The sequence below is a fragment of the Electrophorus electricus genome, chromosome 4 (genome assembly GCF_041902795.1).
Source record: "Electrophorus electricus isolate QZ-2024a chromosome 4, ASM4190279v1, whole genome shotgun sequence".
NCBI lineage: Eukaryota > Metazoa > Chordata > Actinopteri > Gymnotiformes > Gymnotidae > Electrophorus > Electrophorus electricus.
The window spans coordinates 38,680,059-38,694,845 of record NC_137500.1 but is presented as its reverse complement, the minus strand read 5'-3'; the positions used below and the strand labels follow the sequence as shown (position 1 = coordinate 38,694,845).

Genomic DNA, 14,787 nt, shown 5'->3' with positions numbered 1-14,787 from the left:
GAGGTGCAGTTGCCCACCCGTACTGATTGTGGTCTGTCTGTTAGGAAGTTGGAGGTCCAGTCGCACAGGGATGTATGCAGTCCTAGATCCCCCAACTTAGTAGTGAGTAGGGAGGGGATGATAGTGTTAAATGCTGAACTGTCGACAAATAGCATTTTAACATAATTTCCCCTCCCTTCGTCCAGGTGAGTCAGTGTAGTGTGGAGCAGATGTGCAATTGCATCGTCAGTGGAGCGGTTGTGGCAGTATGCAAACTGCATAACTGTTCTCAGGTTGGCGTTTCAGTTGTAAGAGATCGATAATAATAATAATAATAATAATAATAATAATAATAATAATAATAATAATAATAATAATAATAATAATTTCCTTAGGCCTACTACCGTTGTACAAACTTGTGAAATATGGCAGGTTTTTTAGGCATGTGTTCATTACACGTCTGGCGCACATTTTCTCTCCCGTTCTCGTGTCGTAGGCTACGTGCTACTACTTGTGGTGTTAAATATCGTGAACAGACGTTGCTCTAAGAATAGCGTGTGCACGGCCGCGCTGCTGGCTAACCACGTGTGCTCCCTGGGGCGGCTTGCGCCATATTACCGAACGGGGGCGTTTCGTAACCCCGCGACGTGTCGCGAGAAAAGCCGAGAGCACAAGCCCGAGACAAGACAACAAAAATAAATTCGGCACGAAACGGCTCAGATGCACGATGGCGGCGTCGCTGCTCCGCCGGGACAAGCGCGCCACAGCCGCGCGTCTGAAGGCGGACCTCGGCCACACGGACAACAGCTCCGGCGTCCGGCAGCTGCGGGAGCTGCTGGACCGTGTGCTGGACCCGGAGGCGCCGGCGGCGGAGGCGGCGGAGGCCCTGGACTGGTGCAGGTGTCTCCTGGCCGGGGGGGACGGCTACGAGGACTTCTGCAGGGCCGTGCGCGCCTACGACAACGCCACGCTGTGCGGCTTGGTGTGGACCGCCAACTTCGTGGCGTACCGGTGCCGGACGTGCGGCATCTCGCCCTGCATGTCACTGTGCGCCGAATGCTTCCAGCACGGGGACCACGCCGGCCACGACTTCAACATGTTCCGCAGCCAGGCCGGCGGGGCCTGCGACTGCGGGGACAGGAACGTCATGCGGGAGAGCGGGTGAGCCGACCGGCCGGGCCGGCTGCCTTCCCCGGGGACGCTCACTGTTGTATCCCGGCGTGTTTGTTGGGTGATTTGGGGGTTTAACTGTGTTTAAGTGACCGGGCTGAAGCTCCGCTTCTCCGCCTTACCGAGTGTCGGGAGGCGCGTTTATTTATAACCACTGACAGCTCCAGCGTCTCACACTAATGTGTTGTTTACATCCCGGCAGTTTAATTGTTCGCAACGTATTTGACTGGGTGAACAATCAGTAATTGATTAGCCACTTCTTTTTCAGTACCACTTACTTCGCCACTTTAGTATGTTTTTGTCTGTTTTGGTTTTGTTTCTTAATTTTAAATGACTCTTGTGAAGTTGCACCGTGCTTGGCTTGTTGATGGCCGGGTGAGCTGTTCGTTCCTCCGTTCGTTCCTTCGTTACCTCCGCTGGGCTCAGGTGCTCTGGTAGCTGATCCGGACAGGGAACGCTCTCGCTAGGGCCGGCGTCAGGTTCCGTTTAGGCTCGGGCCTGGCGCATGTCCTCCACTTTCGGTTTCATTTTTTCCTCCTCGCCCAGTAAGGCTGTTCTTTCTTATGGAGGGATTCAGTACCACACCGGTCCATAGTGTTTCAGATGTACTGTGCCTCTCCAGTGGCAGATGCCTTATTGATGATTTGTTCATTCTTAAATGTAAGGTGGAATAGCAGTACGCTGCTGGCAGGCCAGTACTGCAAACTGAACTGTTATCAACCATTCGGATATTTAATAAACAATATATTTTAGACAGTTGAGGAATGACATGCGTTCTGTTTTCCAAAAGTTGGTCAGAAGGGCTGTAAGACTCTCGTATACACACACTCACCTTAGCGGCATAACACTTCATGTCTAAGTTTGATATGAGTTTCGATTCTTTTTAAAAGCAACTTCATAAACAAAGCCCTAAGCCATTTAAACATGTTGAATGTGGACTTTGTTTGGAATAGAAATATTAACAGTGCTAATACCTCAGATGTTCTCTAAGTTAATGCTGAACATCAAACACCACAACATGATGGACTATAAAAACTAGAGCAGCAGTAATGGGACTAAAGATCAGTCTTTTGGATTTTGGGAATTGATGTTTGATAGACCAAGTGAAGGTCCGCATGAATCTTTCTATAAAGGACAGAATGGGAGATCCTTGACAGGGAAGACACTCACATTATGGAACTTAATAATTTACTTTGTACCTCCACCCATTTACCACTTTTCTACAGTGTGTACAATCAGAGACTGTGTAACATCGGTTGGCCATCCTCTCTCGGCCTTCTTCATCGCGGGTCAGTCTGTTACCACAGGACCCCTGCTGATTGGACATTATGGTCTTGGCTAGGATAATTAGCAATAAGATTTATTATGCACTTGAGTAGTGGAGTTTTTACACACATCAGTATCACATTCTAGGAGTGTGTTTCTGACAAATGTGTTCAACAAAAAAAACACTGGAGTGCTTTTAAAGCACACAGCACAAAATTCTTTCTAAAGTGTTCATTTCTTTACTCTAGCTAGTTTCCTGCAGCCTATACATTGGCCAGTGTTGCCATAATGACTAACATGTAAGTTATACAACAAGGTGTCCAAGTTGAGCTTGCATGACTTGGCAATCAAGCAGTTTTGCTATGTGCTGACAGAATAGCGGCTGATGAGTAGGCGCAGTGTCTCTTAACAATTGAACAGTTTTGATGTAGACCTGGTTGTCTGCACTGCAGGACTTCCACATGGTGGAGATGTATGTTCAGATGCCCGTAACTCCACTTGGCTGCCCTGTCTTAACTAGAACGTGATTTGATTAGTTCAGTTTCCAGTGCTCATGAGGGCTCCCAGCCAACCCATGTGTTGTTCTCAGTCACGCTCCCCAGACTAATGGATTTGATTAACAGCGTTTGTTCAGAGAAAGCTTGGAGTAAAACTACAGATCAACAGTCCTGCTGCTCGTTGTGTTACTCGGTTATGTTTGCTTGCCATCTTAGTTGAATATTTTAAGGATCACTTTCTGTTATTTGGACCACAGACGTTTCCACTGTTTTGATCTGGGCAAGAAAACCTTTTTGCTTTTGCTTTTTTTTTTTTTTTTTTGAATGTTTTAGCTTTCCGAGTAGGAAACATCTATAATAACACAATAGCATATATACAGTACATATGGAGTCACAGCACTGTCGTGAATTTCACATGGCAGGTTCTGTAGACGGCATCGGTTAAAAACGGGGGAGAACGTTCCATCAGTTCCTCGAGATCTGCTGCTCATGTCTGAGATGGTTCTTCCTCGTTTCATCATCAGCATAATACAGTACCTGCGAGACGGCTACACAGAGCCAGGTGAGGAACACGCGTCCCAGGCACACCTAGAGAGTTGCTTGCTCTTTAATGTAGCTCCTGCTGACGGACGGGAACAGTGTTCAGACTAATCTACACCCAGTTACAGTTACTTATCACATAAGCAGAGCTGAATCCTCGTCCATGGCACTTTTGCACTGTCTGTCCATTCACTGCACACCTGTAACCAGAAAAAAACCTTACCGCTGGCACTCGGCATTGGAATAAGGGATTACTGCTCATTAATCAACTCACAAGTACATCATTTAGCTTTTGTGCGAGTAAAGCCTATTACACACACCCACACACCAACCAACCAAAAACTGTTGTCTAGCTTTGTAGAGTTTCTAGTAGATAGAAGTTGATGGGGGCAGTGGTAGCTCAGTGGTCAAGGTACTTTGACTTGTAATTGGAAGATTGCTGGTTCAAGTCCCACCACTGCCAAGTTGCCACTGTTGGGGGCCCCTGAGCAAGACTCTTAACCCTCAATTGCTCAAGTTATACTCAGTCATAATTGTAACAAAATAAAAGCATCAGGTAGATGTGTGCACATGCTGCACCAGTCTTCAGTCTAATATCTTTGCTGTAAAGACATAGGACTCCTTATCACACTTGTCTATGGTTTTTATGCTGTGTTTCCAGAGTCTGCCTCAGACCGGGACCTGCAGAAGGTCCTACAGCATCTGGAACCTCAGATCTCTTTCTTAGAAGACCTCACTAAAATGGGCGGAGCCATGCGGACAGTTCTCACAAAGATTTTAACCAATCAGCAGACCTTTAAAGAACTGAGTATGGGTATGTATGTCTGTGAGCCTCAGGGAAGGTGTGCTATTCCCTCACGATGAGAACCCTTGGAGAACCATGCTGAAACCACTTAATGTTCTGCAGCGTAACATTATCATTTGTAATATTAGATCTTCTCGTTGTTGGTCGTGGATGTGCACCCCTTGGGCTACATCACGGCACGTTTCTCCCCGTCTCCCACAGGTCAGGAGGAGAACGCGTATGCCAAGAGAAACTACGAGAAGTACCTGTCGGCACTGAAGAACTCTGGCCTGACGTCTGCGGAGGAGAAAGGGTCGGTGGGGACGGGAGCCGCCCTGGCAGACCCGCCGGCCAGTGCTGGTGCCGGAGCACTTGGCCTGTTGGGTAACTTCTCCAATTACTTTTATGGAATACCTGACAAGCTGTGGTCTGTTTCTGAGGCTGAAATTTCAAGTGTGTGAGAATGAGAGAGAGAGAGAGAGAGAGAGGGTGGCTTCTCTCGTTTAACAAAGGTGTTGAATTTAGCGTCTTCTGGCCTAAAATGCAACTTTTTTTTGTTTTTGGTACATTTTTTCACCAATCCCTGCCGTGCTCCTCTGCTCGCAGGGGCCACTGCAGCAGTCAGCCCCAGTGAGGAAAATAAAGAGGTAAGATGTGGAGGTGACCGCAGGGTTAGAAAACGCTGATTTCACAGGCCGTCTCCTCCAACACAAGGCGCCTCCCCATTGTTCTGTCCCCACAGGATGACCAGGATGGAGGCCAGGGTGTAGGCCAGCGAAAGAGAGTGAAGCTCAGTAGTACCACCAAAGGTGAATGACTCCAGCGCTCTGTTTGTAATCCCACTTCTCCTCAGGGATATGGAGCACAGGGGCACTGATGCTCTTCAAATTTCTTCTTTTTTTGTTTTAGATCCGTCCATAATGGATTCTCTGAAACATAAATGTTTTTTAGAGGAGTTGTTGTTTTGGACCATTAAATACGAGTTTCCCCAGAAGATGGTCACTTTTTTACTCAACATGTTGCCAGATCAAGACTATAAGGTACGCAGTTCTTCGTGATGCAGTCCTGTGCCGTCAGGCAGGTTGCCAGGTCTCCGAGCCCCATCAGAACCCCCATGCCTTCCCTTTTCTTGCCCTTCAGATCACCTTCACGAAAACGTTTGTCCAGCATTACGCCTTCATCATGAAGACGCTAATGAAGACGCGCGAGTCGGACACCATGTCTAACCGCATCGTGCACATCAGCGTGCAGCTGTTCAGCAACGAGGAGCTGGCGCGCCACGTGACGGAGGAATGCCATCTGCTAGACATCATGGTCACCGTTCTGCTGTACATGATGGAGAGCTGCCTCGTCAGGAGCGAGCTACAGGGTGGGTGGGGGCGGATTCCGGGCCACCCTCGCCATGAGGTGGAGAAGGTTTAACGAGGTTTAATTTGTAGTCCAAAAATAATAAGAAATGGGCAGTGGTGTCTCAGTGGTTAAGGTACTGGACTGGTAATCAGAAGGTTGCTGGTTCAAGTCCCACCACTGTTGGGAGCCCTTGAACAAGACCCTTAACCTTCAATTGCTCATGTTGTACTCAGTCAGAATTGTAAGTCGCCTTGGATAAAAGTGTCAGCTAAATGCCATAAATGTAATGAATGGTGTTATTACAAAGGTCTTCACTAGACAAAAATATCTCCCAGTTTATGTATGCCCTCAGCTGTGACCAGGGCTCGAGTCAGCCGGTGCTTCTCGGAGTTATTTTTAGGATTTGATGCCAAAGTGTCACTAGATCAGTCAAAGAGCTGCATTGCAGATCTGAGACTGGCTGAACCAGTAGAGAAGACTCCCCACCCTTCAATACAAGCACTGTGTGTCCTGTTGCAGACGAGGAGAACAGTCGTCACGTGGTGGTGAACTGTGGCGAAGCTCTGCTGAAGAACAACACGTACTGGCCACTGGTCAGTGACTTCATCAACATCCTCTCCCACCAAAGCGTGGCCAAGCGCTTCCTGGAGGACCACGCCCTGCTTCTGCTGTGGATGAACTTTGTCTCTTTCTTTCAAGGTCAGTCTTGTCACCATGGCAACCAAAGGTGGTAGCAGTGTAGGGCTGAAGGTGCTGTGAGACAAGGGCGTGGCCCGTGAGCTGCCCATGAAGTGCTGCGAGACGAGGATGTAGCTTGCAAGCCATCCGTGAGGCGCCGTGAGCCCACAAGCCGCTTCTGTTCCTGCTTGGCACTTGTTGAGGGACGGTTTGCCGGTGTAACGCTGTTCTCTCACTCGCTTATTGCCTATTGTAGCCTGGTGTGTGTCTAGCCTTCACATCTGCTGCAGCGTGCTGTTACCAGGACTACAGGGTTTAACTTTTTCTTCTTTTTTTTTCCTCTCATTTTGACGGACTCCCTCTCGCCCCTCCCTGTGGGTGGGTGTGTGTGTGTGCGGGTGGGTGGGTGTGGGTGTGTGTGCTCCGCAGGGATGAACCTCAATAAGAGGGAGCTGAACGAGCATGTGGAGTTTGAGTCGCAAACGTACTATGCCGCCTTCGCCGCTGAACTGGAGGCCTGCGCCCAGCCCATGTGGGGGCTACTCACGCACTGCAAAGTCAAAGTAAGCCACCACCCACTGCTGCTACAACCAGGCCAAAAGAAATATTAACCTTCCTGTTGCCAGAGATGCCCCCGACAACACCCTCAAGACATGCCAACAGCAACCCGGTCCAAAGGTTTCCAAATGCTAAGTCATTTACTGCTGTAATAATCCAGTTGTCCGTATTGTGGTCGGTTTTGCTTGGCACGTGGTGTACTCGGAGTCGGAGCGGAGGCCAAGCGTGGCAGAGTCGTACCGTGTTTCGCGTTCCTTCGGTGTGACTGAGAGTGGGTTTCACGTTGACAGGAAACACAAGAGTACACAAAGACGGTTGTGCGCTACTGCCTGGAGACTCTACAGATGTGGTTCGATGCCATTGGGTTTGTGGATGAGGTACGATCCCTGCTCTCTGGCAGGAAATGGTATTGGCTGTGGCTTGTAAACCTCTTTGGTTTGCAAGTGGTCCAGCAATATTGATCCTCTCCTTTTACCCTCTGTTCCAACAGCCTGCCCCCAATCAAGTAACGTTTCATTTGCCCCTTCACCGCTATTACGCCATGTTCCTCAGCAAGGTAACTGAAAACACAACACTCTCACACGGCTGCCGCTAAGAGAGGGATTCCTCACAAGATGGCTTTGCCTGGGTTGAAGCATGAATTTTATTCATGCGGTCAGTTACTAAAGAGGGGCTTCTCGAGCTCAAAGCTTACTTTTAAAGGGCTTTTGCTTGGCTGCGACATCCATTAACTCTTAGGGAGATAAAAAAAGTGCAGTGTTATCCTAAATTTGCTCTGTTTAACTGGGAAAGCGTTGGCGTTCCATAGAGAAGCTTGTGTGACTTGTGTTCCTGGTTTGGTCCAGGCGGTGAAGTGTCAGGCACTGGACTTGGACAGTCTGCTCCCTGACCAGGAAATGCTAATGAAGATTATGGTTCATCCTCTCCAGATACAGGTAACCAACACCTTACGTTAGGATTACAGCTACAGCTATTCTCACAGGGAGTGGGAGGGTGTGTCTACTCTCTTCTCACTCACACACACTCACACACAGACACCAGACACACACACTCGTATATGGGGTATATATATAAGGGACATTTCCACCTGTCTCAGCAGGAGAGTTTTTAGTACAGATGGCTTAGAATTGCGGATTTGCTGACGTATCGGCCCATAGTTGCAGATCAGGCAAATGCAAATTAGTCTCCAAGAGTAGAGCTCAGTGCCTCTGTCTCGTTTTAAAATTTGTTCGTTCTGTATTTAGTGTTCTGCTGTATTCAGTAGTTTTCTCATCATCATTAAGTGCAATGGTATGGGGTTAAAGTTGATAATGCTGTATTATATCAGACTCCGGTAATTCCATTATGTAGTACAATGATGGTCTATGATTCTTTGAAAGTGTCCAGTAACTGTGTGCACGTGTGCCTCTGTCTGTCTGTCTCTTTGTATGTAAGGCATGCCTGTCTGAGATACACAGTAATATGTGGGTAAGGAACGGACTGCAGATTAAAGGCCAAGCCATGACGTACGTCCAGTCCCACTTCTGCAACTCTATGATCGACCCTGACATTTTCCTCCTCCAGGTGCGCCTGTGTTTCACTCTCAGAGATGCCCTAGTGCTGTTCCTTTTCTCACGCCCACACACACACTACACCCTGCTCCCACTGCTGCTCAGCAACACCTCATCACGCAGCACTCATCGTCGATAATTCAAACGTCAAGGTGGCGGGCGGGTGCGGAGCTTGTAGGGAACAGCTCCAAACTCGGGACGAGCCACCTACAGGTCTAGGCGAAGCTCACTCTCTGAGTCCGCTGTGTTTTCCAGGTGTGTGCGTCCCGCCTAGATCCAGACTACTTCATCTCCTCGGTGTTCGAGAGGTACGGATCCGACGGAACAACCACAACAGCAGGGTTTTTGGTACGCTCCAGAGCCGGCCCGTTCCATCTATAGGCTGACGGCTGTTTCCCTGTGGCAGGTTTAAAGTGGTGGACCTGCTGACGATGGCTTCACAGCACCAGAACTCTGTGCTGGAGGCAGAGCAAGAGCGGCCCATGCTGGAGGGAGCCCTCACCTTCCTGGTCGTACTGTGTAGCCTCCGCGTACACCTGGGTGGGCTTGCGCGCTCTCTCTCTGGCAGTGGGGGGGGATTTTGGTTAGCTTCGTTAATATGTGCTCTCCCTCTCTCTCTCTCTCTCTCTCTCTCAGGTATGACGGATGATGAGATTCTGAGGGCAGAGATGGTGTCCCAGCTGTGTATGAATGACCGCACCCACAGCTCCCTTTTAGATCTCGTACCCTTTACTGCCCCTGAGCAGCATGGGAGACAGAGTTCGTACATAATTGCTTCGTATAAGGGGCTGATTGTGTCCTGGATGTTCACTGAGCTTGTTTGTTGGGGACAGGCCAGTGATGTTTCATCGCAACACTGCGATGGTGGTTTGTTCTTCTTACTCTCCCAGATCCCTCGCAGATACCGCGGTTATCCTTAACAGACTTTCCAGATTCCAGAGAACCCCAACCCCAAGAGCGGGATCGTCCCTGGCAGCTGTAGCTTTGAGGAGATGCTGTCTGCTGTGGCAGACTTTAAAGCCCCTGTCTTTGAGCCAGGGGGTTCCATGCAGCAGGGCATGTACACCCCGAAAGGTCAGCGACCCCGCCCCGGGGTCACCTTTGCTGTTCGCCGCCTGCGATGTGAACGCGTGGATGGTGCTCAAAGCTATCATCTTTTATTCCTCTTGGGCGCTGGTAGAATTCGTGTGGAATTCCATGACGTTGTTCTAGTTAAGGGTGGGGACGTCGGGTGGATTTAGGGTTAGTAGTGTTTGACCAAAAACTCACCTTAATCCTTAGGCTGAGCACAAAGTCTGCTAGTTTCATTCACTGATCTCTAATCAGTGAATGGGTAGGGTGTGGGTGGGTGGGTGTGTGATATATCCTGAGCTCCGCCTCGTCATGATTTCACTAATGACCCAAACCTTTAGCTGTGGGTTTTTTTTTCACCACACGATGGCAGTCTTGAGCCGGTCCTGGGAGTCTACGCGTCTGTTCAGTTCCCTGCATGACGGGTGGATGACGTGATGGCATCATATGTGGGGCATTTTCTCTTGTTACAAAATACATAAAAGTGCCAGTAGAATTGTTCAATATTGCAAAACGGCACTATTTATTTAAAAGAAAAGTATTCTCCATTCCACTGATGTCTGTATCGCCACAATGAATTGCTGCTTGCTGTTCATGTCTAGACGTATTGACGTTTTTTCCTCGAGTCTTGCCACGTGGAGGCAGACTGCCACGATAAGTGTCCTTCCTCAAGAGGTCAGTGCTACTCAGTGATGGCGTCTCCTAAGCTGTGTGTGATTCATGTTGTGTGTCGTGTGGTTTCTCCAGCTGAGGTGTGGGAGAAGGAGTTTGACCCCATCATGGTCATCTTGCGTACAGTTTACCGGCGAGATGTCCAGTCAGCGATGGACAGATACTCCGCATTGTACGTCACGCTCACGAGGCCTCTTCTAAACTGTCCTCACACGCACACCACACCTGCACTCGCTCAATCGCGCATCTCGTTGTTCGGTACTAACCGGCGGTTTCACTTTAAGAAGAGCCTGTTTTTGCCTCCCAGTCTGCTTGACTGTTCAGTCGAGTTCTAGAGACTCGTAATGAAACAGGACGCGTTTTAACTAACCAAACTCCTGGATGTCCTGAAATGACTTGGCGAGGACACAAACGTGTTCACCTCTGACCCCAAGGAGTTTCATGTACGGTCGTGGAAAAGGGGAAGTATTTCCAGGTTTAAGAGCCCAGGGTTACTCATGTTCTCTGGCCGTGTGTGTGTGTGTGTGTGTGTGTGTGTGTGTGTGTGTGTGTGTGTGTGTGTGTCTTGCGTGCTGCCCGGGGTACACCCAAGACCCCCTCCAATTAGAGCCAAGGCAGCAGAGATCAATATATCAAGTCTAATAGACTAGGAAAGGCCCTGCTATACTAAACTCTGGTGCTTCCTGGAGACAAATGGGGAGGCCCAGGTCCAGGAGCGAGGTTAATACCCTGCAGCTCTGGGCGGGACGGGACCTCTCCAAATGCATCGTGACGTCCTGCTCTGTGCCGCCAGCATACGGTTCCTCCGCTGTGACTGCAGGTCAGACCTCAAGCCTCACCTGCTTTTCCAGATGTAATGGCTGGAAGCAGAGGTGTCCTGTCCATCAAACTGTGCTTTCTCCATCACAAATATACTTTGACATCAGCATGTTAAACTTCCTTTTAGGCTTTCAGGTAAACACTTTGTAGGTATTGGGTTTATGTTTAATTGGGTTTAAAGATGAATGACAGTGGTACCACACAACTCTCTTTGATGTGGCTTTGGTCTGTGTAATCATGATGATAGTTTATAATTTGTAATCTGGGTCTGTGTACTGTACTGTCATGGAGTACCTCCAGAGAGGGGTCAACAGAATCGATCCTTCCATTAAACGTATCGCAGCTCTGTTAAGAGTAGTTCATCTCAGATTATCTTGCTCTCATGCTTAAAATGTATATAAATTATTTTTGTATATTATTTATTAGATTTGCTTATATTTAGAGCCCATGTTGTGGGGTGCCTGTTGCCTCTTGCTGTGGTTTGTGAGCGCTGGGTCTTCTCTGTCCCCCGTGTACAGCTTGAAGCAGTCGGGCATTCACGCCGGTAACCCCTGGCCTCCCTATAAGGAGCGGACGGCCCTGCACCCGTGCTACAGAGGCCTAGTGCGACTGCTGCATTGCAAGACCCTGCACATTGTCATCTTCACCCTGCTGTACAAGGTACCCGCACACAGTGACCTTATATAAGCGCCGAGGAAGTTAATGGAAACGTAGCTTCGCATTGTATGCGATTTCTTATAAATCATGTTTTGGAAGCCCTCCCATCAACCCCTACCCTGTGTGCTTGTCCAGATCTGGATGGACCACCAGAACATGTCGGAGCACGTGTTGTGTATGGTGCTGTACTTGGTGGAGCTGGGCTTGGACAACCACGCGCAGGACGACAAGGACGATGAAGTGAGAGTCTTGTCTGGCCTGGTTTGAGCTTTGAGAGATCCTCAAACTTTTAACCCGAGCTCAGGTTACGAAGGGTCCTACCAGCTGCCACGCGCACACCTAACGCCTTCGTACACTTTCTCCGCCGGTATGGGATAAGGGTACATTCAGTGCATGCACGGTACTCTCAGGGCACCTTTTACGAAGAGATGACTTTAAACATGTCTGGTCAGCCTTTTGAAATGACCTTCCCAAAGCTTCTGTGTGTCCAGCTCCTCTCATAAGACCACTTCTGGCTCTGCGGTCCGGACACGGGCCCGTCTTAGTCCCTGAGCTGTAATGATCTAGTGTCCCTATGTAGTGCCTTTCTCAGTGCCCGAGCGCTGTGCTGTTTTCCCGCAGGAGCCGTGCGTCGAGGAGCACTGTCACGACAGCTGGTTCCCCGGCACCAGCCTGCTGTCCAACCTGCACCACGTCATTAACTTCGTGCGGGTGCGCGTGCCCGAGACCGCTCCCGAGGTGGAACGCAAGAGGGAAAGGGAGACCCCACCCAGCACTAGCGCCGCCGCCTCCGGCCCCGGCCAGGTGAGAGAGCTGGTCTTCCGCCCGGTCAAGTCTCGCCAAGTCTCAGCCAGTTTAAAAGCGCCGTCCATGCTCGGGATGAGTGTGTAGGGTGATCTCTTGAACCTGCGTTGTGTCTGACCCTGCTGTTGCACACTTTCACTCCACAGAGCTCCAGAAGGCTGTCAGGGAATTGGAGAGAGGTAGATGGGAATTGACTGGCTGGGGTGGGGTGGTGCTCGGGGGGTTGATCGGAATTGTTCGGAAAGGCTACAGGATGACTGGAGTCAGATCGGCTCTGCCTGGGAATGGGATGTTTTGTTGAGCGGATCGCACTGAACGCGGAGTTGAGCGTTCCTGGGCGTGTTGCGGAGATGTCCCCACTGCACCTTCCGCGTGGCGAGTGCTACATTTCCCCCCCTGTGCTTTGCTGCTCTGAGAAGCAATAAAAGTTCTACATAGTGTAATAAACACACATGCTGTGTGTCACCTGCTGTGTCAGGATGTACAGGAGCGGTAGCACACGTCACGTGAGGGGTTCCTTCCCCTGTCCGTGTTCCCGACTACGTTAGTTTGCATAACTGCTAAGGTTGGTCTTGCTTGCGTGGGCCTTATACAGTGGAGGCCTTTAGTGCCCCTTGCGCTGTGGCAAACTAATTATGTGTTTAACGTTGAACAAACGGTTTGTTTATTTATTTGGTGCATGTTGAGTTGATGGAAGTGTTTCTCAGGGAGTTCTGTCATGTGCGTCTATACGGACAGCAGTGGCCAGCCAACGTCAGTACGCTTCCCTGGAAACATCCCAGCTGATCCATGTTTTGGACTAGTTCTGTTAGGCCAGTTTGCATGGGATATGAGCTGTGATGTCCTGTGATTTATTCAGGATAGTCACTGCAGTTAGTTAGAGTTGCACTACAGTTAAAATAAGTTGTACATGAATATAACTAAAGCATGGGCTCGTAAATTGTTAAACATTTTAACGGGAGTAGCTGTGATTGGCTGGCCAGCTAACACTAATCTGTAATGACATATCTCACAATTTAAAAAGTGTCACGATAACGTTTGTCCACTAATAGCGTGGGGTGAGTGGGACTGATGGTTTGACTGTCTTAGTTATCCCTGTGTTAGACTGCTATTGCGTAACTGCTGTGATCAGCTTTGAGTTTCTCTGGCTAACGGGTTCCCAGAAAGCCATCTTCTGTCAAAGTAAATCCTGCCTCCTATGATTTGATTGGCTGGCTGAAAATTGACATTCACGAGCACCAAGAAAACACTCCCCCGTACAATAACAAAAGAAGATCAGTTGAAGGGGACCGTTTGTTCATACCTGAAGGGGGGGGAGGGAGGGGGGGGGGGGGGCGTCCTCAGTGTCTGTTGTGGTGACAACACTCAGGCATGTTTGTGCCTTCAACCGTCAAACCTGCATCATGTTTGCTATTCTTACCTCTGGTCCTCTCTCATTAACCTTTTGTGGCTTTTCTCTCTCTCTCTCGCTCTCCTCCCCAGAACCTGCGCGAGGCGCAGCTGTTCAGTCTTGTGGCGGAGCGGCGGAGGAAGTTCCAGGAGATGATCAACCGCCACAGCGGTGAGGCCAGCCGGGCCGTGCGGCCCAAGCCGGCGGCGGCGCACCCCCAACTGGTCACCGAGATCCTGGAGATCAGAGAGAGCATGTTGTCCCTGCTGGTGAAGCTGCACCAGAAGCTGTCTGCCAGGCACAACTCGCTGGAGCCCGGCTGGCTGGACGAGGCCGACCCCGCGCGCCACGCCCACGGCGACGGCCTCGCCGCCATCGAACGCGTGCTGGCCAAAGCGGCGGCGCGGAGCAGGCACAGTAAGAAATGTCTGCAGGAGGTCTGTGGCAGAGTGTGCCCGCCTGTGCCACCCAAGAAGAACAGCGTGGGAGACAAGAAAAGCTTGGATAAAGAGGAGAGGTGTGCGCGTGTTGTAGCTTCTAGGTCATTAGTTGAAATGTGCTAACCCTGGCAGACGTCTAGACCTTTTAGTTGCTGTAAGCGGTGTCTGGCGCACACTGATTTGAATTGCACCTTCGCGAGCCATTAGCACATAGACTCACACTCGCTCACACCAGCACCCACCCATTCATTTCTAAAGGTGATAAAACAGGTTATAAGCCTTCCATTAGCACCTATTATTATGGGACAAATGCCACCTGCAAGTCAAGACGAATCTCTCTCGTGCACAGACACGCAGACCCTGGCTGGTGGTTGCCATAGCAACACCAGGGCAGGGTGGCGAGGCGGCTAGCGGACGCTGGATATTTCCAGGTGTTTTGTCCCTGACGGTGGCAGGACCAGAAGCGAGACGCGCTTCTGCTGTCTGTTTATGCCCCACGTCCGCTCGCAGGCGGCGGAGGAGGAAGAGGGACTGCGACCCTCACACACGACCGAATTCTGAT

At 49.9% G+C, this 14,787-nt stretch overlaps 1 protein-coding gene across 3 annotated transcripts in view; it reads left to right on the top strand.

Annotated features, from left to right (window-relative positions):
- Positions 1-650: 650 nt before the first annotated feature.
- ubr3 (ubiquitin protein ligase E3 component n-recognin 3) overlaps positions 651-14,787 on the top strand; it is a 35,995-nt gene continuing 21,858 nt past the window's right edge. Inside the window, exons 1-24 of one of the 3 annotated variants that reach the window (XM_081713696.1) lie at positions 651-1,140; positions 3,335-3,474; positions 4,114-4,266; positions 4,459-4,620; positions 4,843-4,883; positions 4,979-5,045; positions 5,146-5,276; positions 5,377-5,605; positions 6,106-6,285; positions 6,694-6,827; positions 7,113-7,199; positions 7,313-7,378; positions 7,668-7,757; positions 8,257-8,385; positions 8,628-8,680; positions 8,779-8,912; positions 9,009-9,094; positions 9,305-9,446; positions 10,191-10,287; positions 11,453-11,594; positions 11,727-11,831; positions 12,213-12,395; positions 12,542-12,574; positions 13,878-14,302. In XM_081713696.1, coding sequence (XP_081569822.1) covers positions 707-1,140; positions 3,335-3,474; positions 4,114-4,266; positions 4,459-4,620; positions 4,843-4,883; positions 4,979-5,045; positions 5,146-5,276; positions 5,377-5,605; positions 6,106-6,285; positions 6,694-6,827; positions 7,113-7,199; positions 7,313-7,378; positions 7,668-7,757; positions 8,257-8,385; positions 8,628-8,680; positions 8,779-8,912; positions 9,009-9,094; positions 9,305-9,446; positions 10,191-10,287; positions 11,453-11,594; positions 11,727-11,831; positions 12,213-12,395; positions 12,542-12,574; positions 13,878-14,302 — 3,443 coding nt within the window. In that variant the 5' untranslated portion in view covers positions 651-706. The remainder of the gene's footprint in view (positions 1,141-3,334; positions 3,475-4,113; positions 4,267-4,458; positions 4,621-4,842; positions 4,884-4,978; positions 5,046-5,145; positions 5,277-5,376; positions 5,606-6,105; positions 6,286-6,693; positions 6,828-7,112; positions 7,200-7,312; positions 7,379-7,667; positions 7,758-8,256; positions 8,386-8,627; positions 8,681-8,778; positions 8,913-9,008; positions 9,095-9,304; positions 9,447-10,190; positions 10,288-11,452; positions 11,595-11,726; positions 11,832-12,212; positions 12,396-12,541; positions 12,575-13,877; positions 14,303-14,787) is intronic. The other 2 variants (XM_035522972.2, XM_081713695.1) reach the window with 2 other exon arrangements.